This window comes from Prionailurus bengalensis, chromosome B1, assembly GCF_016509475.1.
Source record: "Prionailurus bengalensis isolate Pbe53 chromosome B1, Fcat_Pben_1.1_paternal_pri, whole genome shotgun sequence".
Lineage (NCBI taxonomy): Eukaryota > Metazoa > Chordata > Mammalia > Carnivora > Felidae > Prionailurus > Prionailurus bengalensis.
In genome coordinates this window covers 778,508-801,676 of record NC_057344.1, presented here as the reverse complement: position 1 = coordinate 801,676, position 23,169 = coordinate 778,508, and the positions used below count along the sequence as shown (strand labels likewise).

Below are 23,169 nucleotides of genomic sequence, written 5' to 3'. Positions count from 1 at the left end.
AAAACTTACACTTTGCAACTATTTTTCCAGGAAATGTAGCAATTTTATTCAAGGTCAAGGTAAAAAATAAAATCTCCAGAGAGGAAAGTGAAGCACAAATTTAAATTACACATAAATATCATGGCAACACAATGATGGCCCCAAAGACGCCCACAGGCTCATCCCAGAACTTGCCAACATGGTACCTCGAATACAAAAGGGACTTTGCATGTGGGATTCGGGGTCTTAAGGTGAGGACATAATCCCAAGATAATCACAGGCGTCCATGAGAGCAGAAACCTTTCCTAGCTCAGAGGACCAGAGAGAGGGACGTGTGAGAGGCGTGAGGCTGCAGCCAGCAGGCAAGAACCAGGGAGTGCATGTGGGTGCCTCTAGAAGCTGGAAAGTGTAAGGAATAGATTCCCCACTGGAACCTCCATAAGGAGCCCGCCCTGTGGACATCTTGCTTTCAGCCCAGCGAGACTGTGCCAGATGCCTGACCTACAGAACTCCGAGACAACAGATTTATGTGTTTTAAGCCAACAAGTTCGTGGTAATCTGTTACATAAAAAGACCCAAATCCTCTCTGGATAAAGGCAATAAAATGCTTACTCTAGTGCTATGCCTACCCAAAAATCCTATGAGTAATTTGGCCATATCACCGCTACAGAACACTGTCAGGTATCTGCGTTGATTACACATGTAGCATTAGAAAAAGAAATATGGTAAGAAGTACTCCCACATGGACCTGTCTAATCCCCATCTTGCCTGCTGCAACTACAGGGTGGCCATCGAAGATGCCTGTTGGGTCTGTTACTGTGTCTACATCAACCTGAGAGTCGGGTGAACACCCTCACGTACAACAATGGAGCGAGCAGGTGCCCTGTAGACGTCACTCATCACAAAGAACTGACTTCAGGAAGAAAGAGAAGCCCGTCTCCAATGGACTGTCCTGGCCAGTTCCTCCAAACAACATGATCACATGGTGTTGTCACAGTTAGGATTTTCCCAGAAGCCAAACACCATCTTTCAGGGATCATCGTTACAGCATGCGCGCGCACACACACACACACACACACACACACACACACACACACACACACACACACAGTTGTTGTGAACTCAACAGGCAACAGGCACTTTGCAAACAAATAAAAAGCTTTAACATAAATGCTTATCCACAGAGGTCAATGGAAAGGGGATAGTGATAGAAGAGTCTACCTCCATTAGAATTTTCCCCAAATATAAAGATAATCCGGTATGAGAAAACGCAACAGCATCATTTCTCAGGAAATTATATTCCAATGTCTGGTTAGCCACTTAGTGGCAGACGTACAGCCTTCACTTTATACAGAAACCAAAATAAATCCAGAAGAATTAAAGAACGTAAAAGCCGAAATAAAATGTGAAAGTGAAATATGGCTAAATGTTTATGCAAATTGTGGCAAAGAAAGGCTTTTCAAGTGTTCCCCAAAGACAGAAATCATGAGGGAATACATTCAAAGACATGACTGCATGACAACTTACTCTCATATATATAAAAAATAAATATATCGTAAGAGTTGAAGGTGAAATGTCAATGTGAGAAGCAAAAAACTATTTGGGGTGCACCTGGGTGGTTCAGTTGGTTGAGCCCCAACTTCAGCTCAGATCATGATCTTCCGACTCATGGGTTCCAGCCCTGCATCGGGCTCTGTGCTGACAGCTTAGAGCCCACTTCAGATCCTCTGTCCCCCTCTCTCTCTGCCCCTCCCCTGCTCATGCACATACACGCTCGCTCGCTCACTCTCTCTCTCTCTCAAAAATAAATAAAATTTTTAAAAAGTTTAAACAATATTTGGATCATAAATACATGAAAACAGTTAATATCTCATGGTTTGGATTTCAAAATAGACATCCTAATAATACTGGCATGAGGAAAAGACCCTATGCCGTGCCATTTACACACCAACCAAAAGGGAAAGTAGGAAAAAAAATACGTGCAACAGAGCCGCTAACCTAAGTAAACAAAGTGCCAAATGCAGATCACCTGTCAAGCCCGTAATTATAAAGAAAATGTAAAAAGCAAACGTTGTTGAGTGTGTGCTCTTGAGAGAGGACATACAGGTGTGTTTTTGTAAATACCACATTTGAAAGGTATGCTGAAAATCTTTAAAATCTTCCCACCTTTGGAAACCTTTTAAGTTCACAAATTTATTCTAAGAGCATAATTAGGGGAGGCACAGTAATTTGTGCCGACCTTATTTACATGACCAGAGAACTGAACACGTCTGCCGACCTGAGAGGCTGCCTGTACCATGGCATGCTTCAACACCATTAAAATATTTTTAAATATTGTTATAGACAAGGAGAGTTGCCAATAATATACTGCATTAATTTGTTAAGACATCTGCTATTGAAATAATTCGTACAATCATTTTATTAAAACAAATTGTGGTTACATACATATAAGGAAAAGGAAAATATGAAAAGTAAACCAACATGTCAACAATGACCATCTCTGAATTTTTGTTTTACTTATGCTAATTTTATTTATGCCAATTTTTCCATGGTAAGATATATTGCTGGCATCGTTTTTAAAAAGGAAGAGACAGGGGCACCTGGGTGGCTCAGCTGGTTGAGTGTCCAACTCTTTTTTTTAATTTTTATAAATGTTTCTTTTACATTTATTTGAGAGACAGAACATGAGCAGGGGAGGGGCAGAGAGAAAGGGAGACACAGGATCCGAAACAGGTTCCAGGCTCTGAGCTGTCCGCACAGAGCCGGACGCGGGGCTCGAACTCACAGACCGTGAGATCGTGACCTGAGCCAAAGTCAGACGCTCAACCGACTGAGCCACACAGGCGCCCCTTGAGTGTCCAACTCTTGATTTTGGCTCTGGTCATGATCCCAGGGTCGTGGGGATCAAGCCCCGTGTCGGGCTCCGTGCTGAGCATAGAGCCTGCTTGACACTCCCTCTCCCTCTACCCCTCTCCTGCTTGTGTGTGCACATGCTCTCTCTCTCACACACACACATTTTTTTAATTAATATATAAATAAAAAGGAAGAGACAAATACCTTAAAACAATTTACAATTATGGCATTCATAATTTCTACAGGTAAATCTCTGAATCAGCTAGATAGAAGGTACTCCCACAAATAATCTGTATAATTTAGGTTTAACACAAATATACTTGCTGAACTAAGAAGGTTAAACTAATAACAAAAGTGCTAGATACTCATCATCCATGTGTGAAATCCTGGCAGGTGTGTGATCTGACCGTGAGAACTGAGGACTCTAGCCCCCCCCGTTACAGGAATGGTGAAGGGGGACACACACAGGAAGGGAGTCTGCCACAGACAAGGAAGAGTTATGGACGAATCTGAACGAGAACCTGGGTTTCCCACTGCCAAGCAAACACTGGTCACCTGTCCACACCCCGCCTCCATTCACCCTTACACCAGAACTGGATTCTCCACCAACAGGACAGGGGATACGAGTGCCCTCCTGGCTTTCTTGCTAATAAGGGAGGAAGGAAAGAACAAACCAGTAGGTTTAGCCCAGTAAACAGTTAAACCAAACTGAATCCATATGCTTAATAAAGAAAAACATTGGTTAACCAAAACCCTAGCTAAAAACCGATGACTCTACCCAAAGAAAACGAATAATGCTTTAACAGAGGGCTGTTTTGTGAAGCATGAGTGTACTGCATATACACATTTAGGACCATTTTGCTTCCCTTCCTATAAATCTTTGTCTCAGAGCAACATAGATCTATTCATAGTTACCTTGAGAAGAGAGAGTTTTCTTTTGCAAAATAAACTAGATTCCTACATTCAGAATTACTGTGGCTTGATTCAGCAGCAAAGCTAAGAACCCTTTCTATAATTTTTCCCTTACTTTAAATGAGACAAATATCAAACCACAGCCTGCTCTTGTCCTTGTCTGAGAACAACATAAATGTAAATACTGTTCCAAATCCTGCGTGAGGGTTGCAATAGTTACCAATGTCAGGGTTACCGATGCGATTATGCGATTACATGATGAGAAGATAAGCGTGTTAATAATTCCAATAGGTTATGGGGCGCCTGGGTGGCTCAGTCCGTTAGGCGTCCGACTTCGGCTCAGGTCATGATCTCGCGGTCCGTGACTTCGAGCCCCGCATCGGGCTCTGTGCTGACCGCTCGGAGCCTGGAGCCTGTTTCGGATTCTGTGTCTCCCTCTCTCTCTGACCCTCCCCCATTCATACTCTGTCTCTCTCTGTCTCAAAAATAAATAAACATTAAAAAAAAAATTAAAAAAAAAATAATTCCAATAGGTTGTTTCAAAAAAAATTTTATTGTTATCCCAAAAAGTCCGAATGTATATTTTAAATATAATGTATCTACATGAATCTGCATGCAAACCGATCAAAGTCCTGAGAGCTCCTGAGCAAATCCTCCCCCTGAAGAAAAGCGGTTCTCCACAAGACCACATTATTCGTCTCCTTTAACATTCAACCTCTCAAAGACACCTAAGTAGGACAGGTTAGATCATAAAAGTAAAGTGAGGTTCCTGAACCTTGTCTCTTACGACGTTTGGACCAAAGCAGTCCTCATGATGCACTGAGGGATGATTATAGCATCGTGGCTTTGACCCACCAGATGCCAGCAGCACCCTCCCCGTGTTGTGAACACCAGAAATCTCTCTGGACACTGCTAATGCCCATGGCCATGGGGGCAGAACTGCCCTACCTGAGAATGATCGATAAAAAGGGAGGCAGAGGCCTCCCCGTGGAATTTGGAACGGCCACCTGGGAGGGGACACAAGTCTCTGCACTGGCAAAACAGAGCAGCTGAAAAAGACGGGACCCAGGTGGGGAGGAGGAGCCCCCATTTGGCTCCCTCTCCTTCTGCAAATCCATAGAAAGGCCAGGGGTGGGTAAAAGGGAATAGATCCCAAACACAGCTGGAAAACAAGAACATTCTACCTACACAGCAAAATCATTAAGGAAATTCTAAGAACACAGATGGGAGCCACATGGCCAAGTGAAACCCAAGGCCCAGAGAGTGGACAGTGGGCAGCTCATCTAGGCCAGGGCCAGGCCAGTCCCACGGAGGTGGCAGGGGAGAAAGGGCTTCTGACAGCTCACCCCGCAAAACCCGAAGCGCCATATTCTTTCCGTGTGATTCACCACCTCTCAAGAACATTTATAGAAACACAATCTTCGGCGCCCAACAAGGTAACATTCTCAGGGAAATTCACAACACTAAACGTCTATCAGGGAGGGAGGAGTCTCAAATCACTCACCGCATCTTCAATCTTTAAAAAAGAAAAAAAAAAAAGCGAATCAATCAAAGCAAACTGAAACCAAAGGAAGTGGAAGAAAGGAAAGAATCACAACCAGAAGGCTTATGGGAGAAACAGAACATATAAAAATAACGCTGAAGATCAATGACGTAAAATCTGGTTCATTGAGATCATTAAAATTGGCAACACTGATTGGGGAGGACAGAAGCAGAGAACATTCAAACTCACGGCATCCCTAACAGGAGCAACACACAGTCACAGGTGCTCAGATACTGAAAGCAAGATGAGGGAAGGTTATGAACAACCTGACTCCAGCAAACCCGAAAACCTCGGTGCTTCTCCATGGGGTGGGAGGGGAGGGCCGCCCCTCAAGGCCACTCGGCAATGTCTGGAGACAGTTCTGTGTTCACGGCTGGAGGGAGAGTGCGGCTGGAGGTCTGGGATGCTGAACATCCCACCACACCGCAGGACCGCCCCGACCACGAGAATTACCCGGTTCAGAATGCAGAACTGCCCCTTAAACATCATCACTGCACCTGTACAGGCTCCCAAGGTTAGAGCTCTGCTCTCTGAAGCAGAACCCACGAAAACTACCTCATCTAGCAACGAGGTGTCTCGGCTGAAGGCACGTGAGCCACAAGCCAGTGTGGGTGCTGGTCTGATGGCTTAGGCGGCAGCAGCAAAGGGGAGTCCCAGGGAGGGAGGAGCCCTGGCAGCTCCCTCACCTCCAGTCCCGTTTGGGGATGAAGGCTAGTGTTCTCACCTCACATGGGAGAAGCGCACCCTTAAGGCAAGCCGCTGTTCCTTGTAGAACAGGGGGTGGAGGAAGGTGGGGTGGGCAGGCAGCCAAGTGGCTCCAAACCCACGTCTCAGCAGCTGCCCTGCACCTCCGAGAAGCCCACGCTGTGAGTGACCCCCTCCCCGGGAGCAATGCCAAGACACAACCACCGACGTCAGAACTGGTTTTCAAGCTTCCTGGCGCCCACGTTGTGCCCACGCGGCCCTCCCCCACTTGGGGAGCGCGCGTTCTGGGGGAGGTCTCCTTGTCACGAGGGGTCCCAGCGGTGGGGCTGACAGCCTTTATCCAGCCCCATGGAAAGGTCTGTGATGGCCTAATATCCTTTGTAACAAACTCCTTTTCTGCTCAAACAGACCAGAATGAATTCTGTTCTTCAACCAAGAACCCCAGCTAGCCCACAGAGGAAGGGGGCACCGCCTGTTTTGAGCTTCGAGGACTCTAACAAGTTAAGAGCCCTGAAGAGGCATCATGGATGGTCCCTGCGGGAGCAGAGGGACAAGTAGATTTTAAGGGGAAAGCTTGCGGCACCTGGCTGGCTCAGTCTAAAGAGCGTGCAACTCTTGACCTCGGGGTTGGGAGTTTGAGCCCCATGTCAAGTGGAGAGATTACTTAAACCAATAAATAACCTGTACAAAAAATAATAAAAATAAAAATAAAAATAAAAGGACAGGTTCGCCTCATGTGTCCCCAAAGGCTCTTACACAAAACTGAAGTCCCACCGCAGGGCAACCCGTGCTCCTGGCTGTGAAGACTGACGCCCAAAGGCAGCACGGTTTTCTGAGAAAACCACATAAGCAGAAGAAGATACTAGCAAAGGGAGATGTGAACATGATAGGGGCACTGAGTGACACATGAGGGGACAAAGGAGCGTCATGGGAAGTGCCAGCCACGCTTCCATGAGCCACGTTCATCCAGGCTCACGTCTTGCGGACAGAGAGACGAGACACACTGCATGCACCCTCTGTTCCCAGATCAGACGGAAGGCCCTACTAGGGGGGCTGCAGCTGACGGTGTGGTCTACCCGCTGGCCCCGGCAGGGGAGGGGGGGCTCCAGCTGACGGTGTGGTCTACCTGCTGGCCCTGGGGAGGGAAGGCCACAGCCCTGCCCTCACGTGTCTCCAGCCGTGTCTGCAGGCAGGTACGTGGTGGGTGTGGCCGTTGGGGAGTCCTGGAACACCGTGAACCGGGGATTTGGGGATGTGAGGCAGTCCACATGCTGTGGTTCGGACCTGTGTGTACCTGCTCACTGTCACCTGCTCTGTGGACCTGCTCCTGGGTCCCTCCACACACACACACAAACGCAGAACCACCACCACCGATGCCACATGAAGGTGTCCACCAGGAACCACTGCGAAGGAACCAGAGCCCTGCCGGGGAAGCTCCATTCCAGAGGAGCTGGCTTCCTCCACGGCTACCACTTGCTCATGCGGGACACAGACGCGCTGCTCTGAGGCCACACTTCCAACAGGCCTGACCTCATCAGAGCGCTCACCGCGTCCCCAGGTACGACAGAGCAGCCACCCATGTGCCTGGAGCGTGTCCTCCCTCCCGCCGCCCGCCCAGAGGACAGAAGGAAAGCAGGAACATTACCTGAGCGGTCCCCATGGCGGCCGGGCTGGGTGCAGGCCGAGCGTCCCAGGGCAGCTGTGCTGAAACCGGGCCGGGCTTACGGCCGCGCCTCAGGTGCAGGGAAGGCCTAAGATGAGGAACGGATAGAAATGGGGAAAATATGATAAAAAAAAAAAAAGATAAGCAACCTCCCCCCTGGAAAAGAAAATACATGGGAAGTGCCTGGAAAACAAACCACTGAGCAAAACTTCTATCACCTGAGAACAGCACTTTGGCAGAGAAGCTACATAGGAAAAATGACACAGGATCCCAAAATGACACGTCGTGTAAGCGCAGATGTAGGCTTTCATGACGAAAAGGATTTCATTTCTCAGTCGGGGCCCGAAACTGCGATACGTCAGCTTTCCCCACTTGAAAATACGCAACCAGAAATAACGCAACGTACTCCGAATCAGAGGTATGATCTCTCCAATAACCCAATGGCAGAAGCAGCATTTGCAACCTTGGGCTAGCTCCGCAAGGAACCAGGCAGATTCCAAGAAACAAGAGCAGTACCAGGAATATTAACAATTGCTCATCCTCTTTCCAGGAAAAAGAAAATAGCACTATACCCCGATAAATATGAGGGCAGCATTTAAAAATGCTAGAACATACATTTTGATAATTCTAAAATTCTCTGCTTTTTTTCATTGCACACGGACACATGAAATGACTATTGCCCCCAACCATCACCACCAAGTGAATCAGACGAAATAGGAAAAGGAACCTCCAGAGGAGACTTGTTTATACCATCACGCCAGAAAAACACACTTGCTTTTTCTCTTAGTAAGCTACTATGACCACAAAATACTTATCTATGTATACTTGACGTGGCCCTCAAAAACCCTGATCAGGTTCTATAAATTTCCATGAAGGCCAGAGGTCCTGCTTAGATGCACCCCATCTTCCAAAACTTATTCTGTCACCAAACTCTAGCCAAATGGTCACGTTACAAAATGCTGTACTTACTTTCAAATGTAAGAGTCCAAGGAGGTAAGAAAATCAGCTGTTTTTTTACGTTAGCAAGGACAGTCTGCAAATACAGATAATAACACACAAACTGAAAATTAACCCCTGGTTTCCGGGAATCACTTAGTAGATGTCTGCTGTGACTGTCACCTAAACTGTGTATTTATTTCCAGGCATTTCCTGTTGAAATTCTGCCTTTTCAGAACTGACACACTGCTGTTCACTCGCTTGCTTCCTGCACCAGGATCTCCCCGTATTTTCCTGCCTGAACACTCACACTGACCCCACAAACCCCTTACTTTTGGGCATCTGGGTTGTTTCCAATTTTCCCCATTTGCTGAGAATTGTGCACACATTTTCATATGCTTCTCGGTGCGTTTGTGCAGAACAGATTTCCAGGAGTGGAGTCCCCGGGTCACGGGACTTGCACGTTTTTAGCCCACGACACTGCCACGCGTGTGCCAGTGCTCACATCACACGTCGCCAGGTTTTCTGCATGCCTCTGGGGGAAGAAAAGTTTCCCGCTGTTTCCGTGGATTTGGAAGAACTTTTGTTGTGATTATTGATCAAACTTCTTTCCATGCAAACTGCCTGTTCTATAGATTTGTCCACTTCCTTTGGGGGAAATTCCTCATTACCATGTAGTATCCCTTTACATATTCCAGACCGTCTGTCTGCTCTATAGGCTGCAATGGTTTTCCTTCTTTCTCACGCGTTAACTCCCTCGGTGGTGTCCTTCCAACAACCTAGGTGCATTTGATAGAATTTATGTCCAAATCTACCAATCCCTTCTCTAAGGGCTTCTGTCATTACCCAGATCTTCCCAACTCCACAATTTAAAAAAACACATTCGACTAAATTTTGTTTTAGCATTTCTACAACTATTTCTAACAATGAGATCATCGATGTGTTTGGAACTTTTTTGAGTTGCCAAGTAGAATTGTTACTTTCTCTCCAACGGCTAACCAATGATCCCAACAAATCTGCCTAATAATCCATATTTTATCCACCAACTTGAAAATGCCACTCACGCAGAAAAGACTGTCATACAGATCAATTTATCTCCCGCAGCATTTGTACATGTGTTTCTCTCTAGCAGACCAGAACTCCCACTATACAGATCTTCTTTAAAACTTTACTGGACACCTTGTGTATTCATTCTCCTGTATTAACTTTATCATCCCTTGATCAAATCCCACTCCCCACCTCCACTGCCCCCCCCCGAAACAGGTTTTGATTGAAGTTCTCTCTCTCTCTCTCTCTCTCTCTCTCTCACACACACACACACATACCCCTGAAGTGAAGTGATAGGTTTTAATACTAAATTTGCCATTAAAGTGTACTTCCCTACCAAGCACTAGGTAATGTTTTACATCCTTTCCACGTATTTCAAAGTCTGGTTTTTTCCCCCCTATAGACCTCAAACATTCCTGTTTTCTCCCAAGGTGTTTTGTAGGGTTTATTGTTTCTGATACTGGACCTATTTTGCCATTACTTTATCACATACAGTACAGTTCATGATTTTTATTTTACTGATCTTGTATTTGTTCTACATAATCCATGTTCCTACTTATCTAATAGATTTTGTATGGTCTCTTCCTTTTTCCACTGAGCATTTCTAATATTTTGTCTCTTTTACTTTCCCATATAACCTTAACTGAAGACCCCAGAATAAGAGGGACTAATGGTGAGAATTCCACACTTTAGAATTTCCCAATAACTGTTCTGCTTGCTTCAGGGTTTCTGATTACATTTTGAACCCTGTTAAGGAACTGTCCTGCCATTACTCCCTCTCAGAATTTTATCCTAAGTGACTGCCATATTGTTTCAAGGTCCTTCAGTGTTTATGATACATCCGTGGTTTTTTTCTTTTAACATGCTCATCCTTCAGATTACTAACATAGAGATCCTATTATTGAAAGAATCCTGCTCTTACAGACTAAGCCATTTGGTCATATTAAGTGTACAATTAGATGCAATTTGCCAATATTTCACTTAGGAAATTTATATTTATATTCTTAAGTAAAATTAGCCTTTTTCTACTATATTATCAAGTTTGGTAATTACTCATTAAAAGAGAGTGATGGTGGGCGCCCAAGTGGCTCAGTCAGTAAAGAATCCAACTCTTGATGTCAGCTCAGGTCATGATCTCACAGTTCACGGGATCAAGCCCCACATCAGGCTCTGTGCTGATAGCATGGAGCCTGCCTGGGATTCTCTCTCCCTCTCCCTCTCTTGCTGCCCCTACCGTTCCTTCTCTTTCTCTCTCTGTCTCAAAAAAAAAAAAAAAAACCTCAAAAAAAGAGAGTAATGGTTATAACTCTGAACTAGTTTAGATAACAGAATTATCAATTTGTAGATATTTGTATAGAGTTCACCTATAAAACTGATCCAGCATCTTTCACAAAAGTACATCTAAGGAAAATTTTAATTTTCCCACAGTTACTAGTCCATTCACATTTTCTAGCTTTGTCAGATCAACTTATTTCACTTATATTCACCAAGAAAACCAAACATTTCATCTTGATTTTCAAATTTCAGCAAAAAATTTCTGCTGATAATATGGTCCTTTTAACTGTGATTCTATCACATTCTTTATCCTTAACTCTTCACACTGTTAAATTTTCTTTTTTTTAAATTAATCTTGCACAAGCTTATTCGCAAGACATTTTTTGCATCTTCTTCTTTGTTATTGAATATTGAATTAATGATTTTTTGTATTTTTAATTGAAATATAACAACATGTTATGTTAAAGACCCACAGGATTCTGCATTGTATTCAATCTGATCTGACCGTTTTTGTTTGTAATGTCTAAGTTTCACCCTCCCATGTTTATTGTGATTACTGATAAACTGGGATTATATTGTCCCGATAGTTCGTGTTTAATTTGTTTTTCTTTGTACTTTATTCTTCACTGCCTTACAACAGGACTTTTCACTACTTTCTCAGTGCCTATACGTCCTATTTCTCCCTTAACAGTTTTAACATAGGCAATTAAACATGTATTTTTCTAGCAAAGCCGCTGATGAAAACAGTATCTCCAATATCCTCTTGAATAAAAGAACTTTAGGGGGCTCACACTTCCCCCAAAGTTCAGAATGCCCTCCCCATACTGCAGCTGCTCTGATATTACTACTGTGTGGATACCAAATACGATTGCTCATTAAACAAAAGAAAATAAATTACTTATTCTGAAATCAATACTTGTAAATTAATGTGCCCTTGATCTCTTTGCTACCATCCTTCTGGGTTCATTTTTCCTCATGCTCAAAAATATCTTCTTGTTTTTCTTTCAACATGGTCTCTGTGTGGCAAACTTTCCAGGTCCTTATAGGTCTGAAAATGTCTTTATTTTGCCCTCAGGATTGAATGACAGTTACATAAGTATGGAATTCAAGAAATCCAACAGATAGCTTCAGGCATCTGTTGTTACCTTTAAGAAATTTCTCATCCATCTATAAGCAATTTCTGTTCTCTTAACTAATAAGTCTTTCAGGATTCCGTCTTTACCCTGGGTACCGCTGTGTTTTACAAGGATGGCTCAAGATGTGTGTCTTGTTGGCCTATTCTGTCCTAGAAGGTGGTACAAGTTTTCTGTACCCATTTTTTCACTTTAATTCCAATTTTAATTTTTTATTTAAATTCCAATTAGTTAACACACAGTATAATAGTGGTTTCAGGTGTACAAATAGGGATTCAACACTTCCATACAAAAACCGGTGTCCATCACGACAGGTGCGTCCTTAATCCCCATCACCTGTTTCCCCCATCCCCCACCGACCTCCCCTCTGGTGACCGTTGGTATGTTCTCCGGAGTTGAGTCTGTTTCTTGGTTTGTTGTCTCTCTCTGTCTCTCTTTTGCCCTTTGCTCATTTGTTTTGTTTCTTAAATTCTACATACAATTGAAACCCTGTGGTATTTGTCAGGCGGTACAAATTTTCAATCTGAAAACAGTTTTCCTCAATTTGGGAAGATTATTGGCCATTTTATCACAAATACAAACTCACCCCTACTGTTTATTTCTTTAGCTTCTATCAGATGCATGTGTTGCCTTTTACATCTATTCACTAACTGTGGTTTCTCATCTGCTCTCTTTTTATGCTTAATACTAGGAAATTTCTTCAGCTTCATCTTCTAGTTCACTACTTTTTTTTCAGCTATGTCTGATTTGTGAATATTTACTGAGTTTTATTTTCAAGGGCCATAATTTCTATAATATTTCTAACTGGTTCTTTCACATCATCTCCTACTCTTTCTGTACAGCTGTCCCACATAGCACACGGGCTAAAAACAGGGATCTGGGCACAACCAAACCCGGGATCCAGTCTTCATTAGGAACACTTCCTCAGATCGTCAGTTACATAAGCACTTTGTGCTGTTTCCTAATGTGTAAAATGGAGCTAACAACAGGACCGACGACATACGGTAGTTGTGCGGCTTGAGGGAGTCCTTCCTGTGGAGTCCTCAGAACACTGATGGGAACATCTTAAGACTCAACACATGTTGCAAACATGGTCTCTGGGAAGAAAGTGCTCATCCACAGAGTTTACACCCGGTGCACCTGTGGGCCTGTTACTTCGGTCACTCACACTGATCCAAGTGTGCACAATGTCTATTCTAATCTCCACTGCTTCTAACTTGAAGGAAAAAGAAAACAAAATCTTGTTCTACAATTCTCCCCTTTTCATGGCCTCCCACTCCTAGTGTACAGATGAGCCTTGGCATCTTTTTCTGAATCTTCTTCCCGTTTATCCTTTAAATTTACTTCACCAGGAGGCTGCCCTCTGTACTTCAGTGTGTCTTGTCTTCCAAGCGATGACTGCATTTCGATGGCCTATTTTTCCTCACCTGTTCATCCTCCTCTCTCACACTCTAAGCAGCCAGGAGTCGTTCTTCTGGGGCTCCAGAAAGCCGAGAAGCAGGGTGACAAGCATCTCCTTCTTGATTCACTGGGAAAATGTGGACTCTCCATCAGTGAGGAAAGCAGGGACCTCAGACTTTTAGGCTCTTCTGAGGATGTAGAGCTGGGGTGGCGGAAAGGCCTGTGCTCCCCCAGCTCCCGAGGGAGAACGTTCAGGGGGCAGGCCCCTGGGTGAGGGTCCAATCAGCAGCACCTCTGAGCTTTTTAGGCCCTCAACCTCCTTTAGGACCACACTGTGTAACTGTAATATGCATTTAACTTTCCATTTTTATTCTTCAGTGTTGAAAAGAACAGGTTTTAAGAAATCACATATACACACACACAGGCTTCAAGGATGCAAAGCAGAGCAAGGTCCCTGTTTACATTTTACATGGGTATTTTCCCAAATAAAAAAAATTTTTTAAAAAGACAAAATTATAGGAATCTACTTTCAAAATCACAAAACGTTTTCCTGATTATAGCATACATATATGAATATAAATATTACACCAAATATTACCTAATTTCTCATATCTACAACTATTTTAACTGACCATCCCAAGATATCTCAGGTACTTTTTATCTTTCAAAAAGGAACATGGACCACCATGCTATATCCTTGTGATAACAGGAACTGAGCTCACCATATGTTTGCTGTACTGCTCCCTTAGTATTATGAGAAAATATAGACATTTCAAATTCTATTTAGTTGGCTGGAAGGTAATCAAGTCAATAGCATAAAAATGTCTTCTATTATAGTTAAGAAGTGCTTATGGCAAAGCATAACCGAGTAATGCAAAATGATTCCACACACAATTCTACTGATCTCATTTTGCCACTTAAATGATACACAGAGATCAATCATTCCCTCACCGGACCCCGCCAGCCAAAGCAATCATCATCCCTATTTTCCAGCAAACATGAATTAACCACTTTCCACATTTCCACACACATGGAGAAAAAGTAGAATGTGTCCATAAAGATGTGTACAGACCTTCATCTTGATGTGATTCTTCTACTAAGTATCACAAATTGAGGCTCAGGTCCAAAAGTATGAACAGAATGGGGCGCCTGGGTGGCGCAGTCGGTTAAGCGTCCGACTTCAGCCAGGTCACGATCTCGCGGTCCGTGAGTTCGAGCCCCGCATCGGGCTCTGGGCTGATGGCTCAGAGCCTGGAGCCTGTTTCCGATTCTGTGTCTCCCTCTCTCTCTGCCCCTCCCCCGTTCATGCTCTGTCTCTCTCTGTCCCAAAAATAAATAAACGTTGAAAAAAAAAAAATTAAAAAACAAAAAAAGTATGAACAGAATGATGAACAACTTGAAAATAATTCATTCAACATTATCAATTCAGGTAAGTATTATGATAGCGTTGTTTTTCCTCTAGCCATTAAATTAGAGGTGCCCACGTAATAGCAAGCTTCTATGTTTACAGAATGAGATTGTCTAATAAAATTTTTATATACAAAAATATCTACTCAAAAGGACTATTAAATTCCATCAATATGTTGTAAATTCGAATTTCACTGTACGCATGTTAGCATAATCACTATTGTTCCTTAAATTCAACTTTTCCCGTACTCCAGAGTTACATGTCTTAATTTCAATCTGATTTCTCCACCCAGATTAGAAACTTAGTTCATATATTCATTTGTATTCTAAATATTTAAGTTTATTTTTTTAGTCATCTCTACACCCAACGTGGGGCTCGAACTCACGACCCCGAGATCTAGAGGTGGATGCTCCACGACTGAGCCAGCCGTGTCTTCTAACTGGTAGTCTGTCATCACCACCTTCATCAATGTCTGCTGAAATTTCCTCAGCACCAAAACCAATGGCACACGGTTGATTTAATCCCATCTGATTCCTCTATAACATATTACTCTAGGACTACAGACTTTTTAATATTTATTGGGTGGTGGAGGGAGGGGTGGGGGCCGAGAAAGAGAGAAAATCCCAAGCAGGCTCCATTCTGTCAGTGCAGAGCCCAATATGGGACGGGGCTCAAACTCACAAACCACAAGATCATGACCTGAGCTGAAATCAAGAGTTGAACGCCTAAGTGACTGAGCCACTCAGGCGCCTCTAGGATTACAGATTTAATTGAAATGTCATAGGCATCTCATTATTAAAAAGAAATCAAGGCTAAACTGCCTTCTCTAATACGTGACATCTCCGACACAAACTGATCTTTCCTTCGTCTGAGCACCTGCATCCTATCACCTGAGCTGCCCCGTCTTCCACGTCAGACTCCTCTGCAGGAAGAGAGTAGAGCGGTCACTGTGAGCCCAGGGCAGCAGGCGGCCAGAACACAGAACATTCCTACCCACCGTCCCACAGCCGCACGCAGTGCACATGACACACGGCGGGACAGGGACACATACCATCATTTGGAACAAAGTCACGTGCACGGGCTGAGGCTTGGGCTCAGATGGCCTTCAGGCTCAGGCCGCAGCAACCTGTGCCTGGTCTCCGGCCTGGCAGGCTGCCTGCGGATTTCAGACGTCCAGTCTCTGCAGTCATGTGAGCCCACTTCCTGCATCAATCAGTCTCTCTCTAGATAGAGAGAGACACAGGTAGAGATACACATCCTATCAGCTCTGTCTTAGTAGCAATCACATTGTGTCTGGCGGCAGGTAATAGAAAAATGAAGTCAGGGCGCCTGGGTGGCTCAGTCGGTTGAATTGGCTCTTGATTTCGGCTCAGGTCATGATCCCAGGGTTGTGGGCTGAAGCCCTGCGTCAGGCTGTGCACTGAGTATGGAGCCTGCTTGAGATTGTCTCTCCTTCCCTCTCTTTCCACCCACCTCTGCCCCTTGCCCCTGCTTGTGCTCACTCTGAAAAGAAAGAGAAAAAGAGAAGAAAGAGAGGAAAGAAGGAAAGGGAAAGGGAAGAGGAAAGAAGGCAAGGGAAAGGGAAAGGAGGAAGAACTCTAACTCACTTAACAATAAAGGCGATTTATAGGCTCACAAGGCTGCACAGTCCAGAGCTCAGAACTGGCCTGACTGCCTGGCACCATGACCCCAAGCACTCGGAAACCCTCTCTTCCCCTGGTGTCTTGTGGTCACAGCTTCAGCCGAAAGCTGAGGACACCTCACAGTGGCAGGAGGGCTGCTCAGAGCTCCCGGAGATGTCTTTGCTCACTTCCAGGGAGTGTGAGTTCCAGAAGAGGAAGCTTCTCTTTCTCAGAAACCGCTTTTCCAATTTCAAAGGCTTGGGTCAGGTAACGTGCCCACGTGATGGACCCAGCTTTCTCCACGGCTCCTGGGCTGCCGCGGGACACTGAGAAGAGCGGTGGTAACGCAGAGGACATCGCAACAGACATGAGCGTCCTCATCGGGACAGCAGAGGTAAAGGTGTGGGCAGTTCCTGCTCACTCACTGTGCACGCTCACACTTCGAGTCCTCCTCCCCATCAGCCCCTCACTCCCCACAGGTGTTCCAGCAGGAGCCCAAGCCCGCAGCTACCTACATGCCGTCATTAACGGAAGGTCCTCTAATCACGTTTGCTATTCCATTTAGACATGTGTCCCTAAGTGTAACAACTGCAATTCTAAACGCCGGACCCCTTTCCGGTGGGGACTGAGTGAGTGCCGCACAGGTCGGCACCGCGAGAAAACCCACGCGCGGCAAGACTAAGACACGGGTTCCCGAGTCACTGTCAACCACCTTCCTTCTGTCTTCGGTTTAAAAAAATCTTCAATAAACAAACTGGATAAGGAAACTCAGACCTTTTTAGATTCTTGTGTTGAAAACGGTGTTAAATTTGTTTAGTAAACAAAGGTTCTGGAAAACTGTGATGTGGCACATGTCATAGATTAAGAACTCCACAACGGTTTACGGTGGAGTGGCGTTCATTTGTAGAATGTACTTCGAGAACAGTAGGTGGCAAAGGGCTTTGTGTGAAATCCAATCATCAGAGCATCAGGCGTTTACATCTTCTTATCTGCAATTGTTTTATAATTGCTGTATTGCCATTAGCGTACGATGGGTAATGGTGTGTACCAGACGAGCAACTCTGTATTTTGCTTAATATTTTAACTAATGACCAAAGAGGAGAATTTCATTATAAAATGCATTTTGAATAATATTGAATGATCACGTGTTGCAAGAACCAGAAGAACTGGAGGAACTAAAAGAGGTCAGAGGTGGAGACGGTAAGCTGTGTTCGGTTTGCGGTGAAGTCCAGACCCTGCACACAGACAAGGCAGACCTGGGCTCAGAGACGCCTCCCCGATCACGAGTAGACTAGTGAAAGGGTCTCAGAGTGCATCACGGTAAACCCCAATTTTACTGAAGGACCCATACCTACTGAGGAAAAGGGTTTTATCCCACACATCACCACCCACAGAGGCTCACAGCGGAGGTCTCCTCCAGGGCATCACAGACCAAAGGCCAGCACCATTTTCCTGGCAAGTCAGAAGGACAACCAGCCACTACTTCCCATGACAGAGTCCATTCCAGAGAACAAAACAGGACAGTAAGAGGAATCTTGACAAGCCCTCCGCATGCTTGAGGAATGACAGGCCTTCTGTTCTCTGGTGGTGCCCTCAGTGACATCCAGGGTGAGACCACCAACGAACACACCTACCTCATATTAACAGATCTACTCACAGGAAAAATACCTCCATTTTTTACTGAGGTCAAGTTCACTCGCAGCAGTAGACGCGTTCTAACTCGTAATAACAGGAAGCCCTCCTATCCATAGTCCCGTTTTTCCCAACGGTCTGCTCTGAAGCACCCCCTTCAAACCAGGCAGGACTGTGCTGGGTGGGAGAGAAGCTGGAAATGGCTGGGACACCTGGGGGGTGCGTGAAATAAGCCGCCAGCACACTGTGTGAGAGGGCACGTGTGTGCCCACGCTCAGAAATGGACTTCCTAAGCAGGAGAAGTTTAGATCACATCACAGGGCCATGAAGAAGTGAGAAGATCCCCGGACAAACTCTCAGATGGTGAGAGAGAACCTCACACGGGGACTTACAACCCTTTCCAGGCACGCTCTGATTCAAGTAGTCTCAGCACACCTGCAGAGGCGGCCCCACATGAGGACACCACAGACACATATAAAATGGGAAGAAGGTAGTCTAATTTGAAAGGCGCCATTTTGAAAGGTACTGAGTGTTAAGTACGAATGTTAGGATGGGGTAAATCAGGTATTTCTTTATCTAGGGTAGGGTAATATCCACTACAAACTTACGGTAGCCTGTGTACCTCTGGTGTGGAGAAATCACACTGCCTCTTACCTACCCGTGCACCTGTGTGGACAGAAGGCCGCTCCACTGGGGCACTCACTGACACACCTGAGATCGCACCTGGGGACCACTCAGGGGTTAGCTCTCCCGCCCACTCCCCGTCCCCCCGAAGGCACAGGTCCCAATCAGCAGCTCTCTCCTATTCTCCTCAGGGAAGGGGTGAAGCGGCCTCCCAGGGGCCCATTCCCTCCCACAGGAGAGAGGAAACCTCCCTGGGGCTCAGCAGACCCAGGAACACATTCTGATGACCAGGAAAGAGGAATAGACCTCATACATCTCTGCCTCTGGGCCCTTCCTCCCTCAGTGACATTCACCATCACGCACAGGCCCTTCCTTTAAGATCCACGCGCACAATCCCAACCCTTCCCGCACCCAACACCTGCACACAGAAGGACGTCACCAACAGATAATGCTCAACCAGCGCAACTCCCATCTGTCAACCCTGGTGACACGCAGCCTGAGGACCCCTGTGTCACTTTGTAACACATGGAGCACGTCATCTTCTTAGGGCTCCACACCAGCCACTGGACAGGCAACCTTGAGATGGATCAGCACAAAACAACACACTTTACAGGAGCCACAGCCAGGACTCCGTTTCCGATCTGACTTCAAGTCAGTCATGTGTTCCAAAGGACCTACTAAGTCACCATCCACACTCTGCTTCATTTTACAACAGAGCCCAGGTCCTACCTTCCCTCCTGAGGCTCCCTGAGGCTCCCCCCCACCCAACCCCCACCCCACCCCCGGGGCTGTCTGTACCGCCCCCATCCTCTGCGGCTTATTCCCTGCCCTTTCCCCTTCCTTCATTTCCTCTTAACCACTGTCCTCTGCATTGCAAAAGGAGCTTTATGTTCAAGGGGAAAGAGGTAACAGGAAAGATGGCTAAGAAACTGCCTTTTGGACATGGGGGGAAAGAGATCAGATTGTACAGAAAACAGACCTACCTTAATGGTAATCTCTCTCCTCGGGCTTTTGTCCAGCATAATACGAGAGAGCAAGAGCTTAGTGTTTAGGGAGGAAGCACGGATGCTTTGTGCTCCCAGCCCAGAGGGAAACCTGAGGTAACCAAAAGCCATCACAGAGGAAGCCAAACTCCAAAAACAAGACATTTATGAGAAATAGGACATCTGAAGGTCCTGAAACTCTCGGAGTCGAGAATTATCTGAGGTCCTCCGCCCGAGCCCGGAGATGCACACATTACAACGAGGTGCCTCCACGCTGGGGCAGCATGGGGATCACACATCCCCAATCCTACCACTGCGTCGCGAAGTGTCCCTGCTTCTCGTTCCTGCCAGTCAGTCTGGCCCTTCAGCATCCTGGCCATGATGTAAGGGGAATAATCTAGCATCCGTCCTTTGACATGGTGCTAATTTATAAAACCTCTTCAGAAAGAGCGATGTGACGCTGACAGGTGCAGCTGAGTAGGACCACCCACTGCCTCACTGACTGAAGGCTACAGACACAAAGATGCTTCATCACCCGTGATTTCTCTGAATTGCACAAGAAATGGCTGACAGAGTAAATGGAGCTCCGGCTTCCAAGTCAAGCATCTAAAACTCTAGCATGTACCACAGTGGACAAGAAGTTAAAAACAACCCACACATTTATTTGTCTTTGCCTGTGGGGCACCTATCCCTCATCCCCTGGCTCTGCCTTGATCCTCCTTTGGGACTAGCCCCCACCCCCACCAACCCACAAGGGAACCTGCCCTCCTGCAGGGCTGGGCCCACGATGCAGACCCGGCCAGGCCGTGCAGTCTGCCCCCCACACACGCAAGGTGTCCAGAGCTGTGCACGCTAGTCATGGACCAGAGGACGGTCGCGACTATGGGCTTTGGTGGAATGACTGGGCACGACTTCCAAGATAATGTGAGGCTGCAGGTGCCACAGGCTACCAGGTGGAGAAGGCCACCCGAGAGAAACCACAAGGGCCTCAGGCAGGGGACAGAGAATCCACACCCTAACGCCATCATCTCAGCCGTTAGATCCAGCCTCCCCTTACATGACCCTGTATACAGGTCTCATACACACCCTGAGTGTTTGTAGACCATAATGAGCTGAGAATCTGTCACCTGTAATGAAATAAACCCTACCTGATTGAGGAAGCTACACGTCTATCATAGTAAAATGTTGCCTCACATCTTCTGGTTCTAAGATCTTACCTTATGCCCAATTTTCCATGGGGTTTCCAAATGGTCTTGGCAAAGTAAATTAGCAAAATATAGCATCCTGTCTTTTTTGTCTTCAAGATGGAAGGGCTAGAAGGGGAAACCCAGCAAGAACTAACAGTCCAGGTTGAAATCTGAATGTAGTTTCCCACAGAAATGTAATTATAAGTGTTGGTTAGGTTCCCAGCTCTGTTCGTGTCCAAACAAATGAGAAAAGATGAACTCAGAGTGGTATATAGGACATGGGGAACTATAGCTTAAAAAAATCATACTGCAGATCCTTCTGGAACCCTAGAAACTGCAGGTGGTTTTGGAGTTCAAGACAAATAACACTAAGAACATACCAAAACACGGCCCTCCTGAAGCTGGGAACGACCAGCTCCAAATGCACTCCCCCAGCAAAGACCCACACAGCTTTGGGGGCAATCACAGAAATGGCTTCCCAGACCTGGGAAAGTACCCTGATGAGATGAGACAGACCTGGGAAGGACCACAGGGAGCAGTGAGGGGGCGAAGGTTGGAGCTGCCATTTCTAAAGCTCCACTCCCGCTACAATCCCACCAAGATGTTCATTCTTGGCATTTAAAAGGGGGGAAAATGGCACCTCGGTGTCTCAGTTGGTTAAGCATCCAACTCTTTTTTTACCAATATTAAATATACTTTATTGTCAAATTGGTTTCCATACAACACCCAGTGTTCATCCCAACAGGTGCCCTCCTCAATGCCCATCACCCACTTTCCCCTTTCCCTCACCGCCCCCACCCCCATCCACCCTCAGTTTGTTCTCAGTATCTAAGAGTCTCTTATGGTTTGCCTCCCTCCCTCTCTGTAACTTTTTTTTCCCCTTCCCCTCCCCCTGGTCTTCTGTTAAGTTTCTTAGGATCCACATATGAGTGAAAACATATTAGGCATCCAACTCTTGATTTTGGCTCGGGTCATGGTCTCACGGTTCATGAGTTTGAGCCCCGAGTGACGGCATGGAGCCTGCTTGGGACTCTCTCTTTCTCTGTCCCTCCCCTGCTCATACTCCTAAAATAAGTAAATAAACTTAAAAAAATAAAAAGGAAAAAGGTAACTTTTGACAACTGCAGTTCACTTAGCAAATCCCACCCACTGCAAATTACGGGAGTGTCTGAAGGTTTAGGAAAAGGGAGACGAGTTTATAGAAATTAGGACACGCAGGGCCCTTTTGGGGCAACTTAAGCTGAATTACAGTGAAAACATTCGAAGAAAGTGTCCAGTATCCTGAGCGATAAGGAAGGAAATAATTAACTTCACACCCTCAAACACATTCATGTCAGACTTTTCCTGGAAACCTTACAGGCTGCTGAGGCAGCGTTCATTCCTGCAGCTGACCATAAACTGGGAACTGTAGAGCACAGGACCAACGAGGACACACGCTGCCCCCCGCCCCTTGCCACCACACTCCTGGGATTTACTCCGAAATGGAAAGACATATGTGTGTCAGGAGTGGCTTCCTGAGACCCACAGAGAACGTGATCTCACTGCAGAACAAGCCGGAGGGACAGAACATCTTCGGAAATTTAGCAAAAACACAGACTCCATTACTGTTCACCTTCCCTTGAATGTACGCAAGAGTCTGAAACCAGAGGCACACCTAAGACAAAGAAGAACGTGGTTTCCTTAAAAATCCCAGAGTCCTGGCACTAAAGCAGACTGCAAGGAGTCCTCTAGAACAGCTCTGCCTTTAATTCAATAACCCACTGTTAAATATGTGACTGTCTCCTGTTTCTAGAGATTTCTACACAGGCAAGTCCACGTGTATGCTGTGTGTGGAGGGCTCTGGCATTCAATCACCTACAATGTCGAGACGATGATTTCTTATTCTGAACCAACAACCCCCCTGCTGCCTCTTAAATTCACCACAGACACCCCTCCTAACCTACTAAGAAGGCCACTTAACACTCACATTAGAGTTGGCAGTCGGATGTATTCAAGGATAAGCCTTTTTATCCAGACTTTAACTTCAAATTTAACTTGAAGGCCGTGGAGTTATATTTTCTTCCCAGTGTTTGAAAAACACTATTTCCAATCGATAGCACAGTACAAATACAACATGCTCAGTTATGATGCTCAAAATTCAGCATGGGTACTGCAAAGTGGGAACATGAGATTCAAAGGGGCGCACTTCTCTGGCTGAAACAGGACAAGTCCCTGTGGCCCAAGTATTTCTATTTTCCAGGAAAGCCTAATCTATTGAAATGGCCTC

General features: G+C 45.7%; 1 protein-coding gene across 1 annotated transcript in view; it reads right to left on the bottom strand.

Moving 5' to 3' along the window:
- The window catches only part of DLGAP2 (DLG associated protein 2), a 791,263-nt gene that overhangs the window by 684,750 nt on the left and 83,344 nt on the right, over window positions 1-23,169 (bottom strand). The window contains exon 2 of the mRNA XM_043557189.1: window positions 7,638-7,743. Within this exon, the coding sequence (XP_043413124.1) occupies window positions 7,638-7,652 (15 nt within the window). The 5' untranslated portion in view covers window positions 7,653-7,743. The remainder of the gene's footprint in view (window positions 1-7,637; window positions 7,744-23,169) is intronic.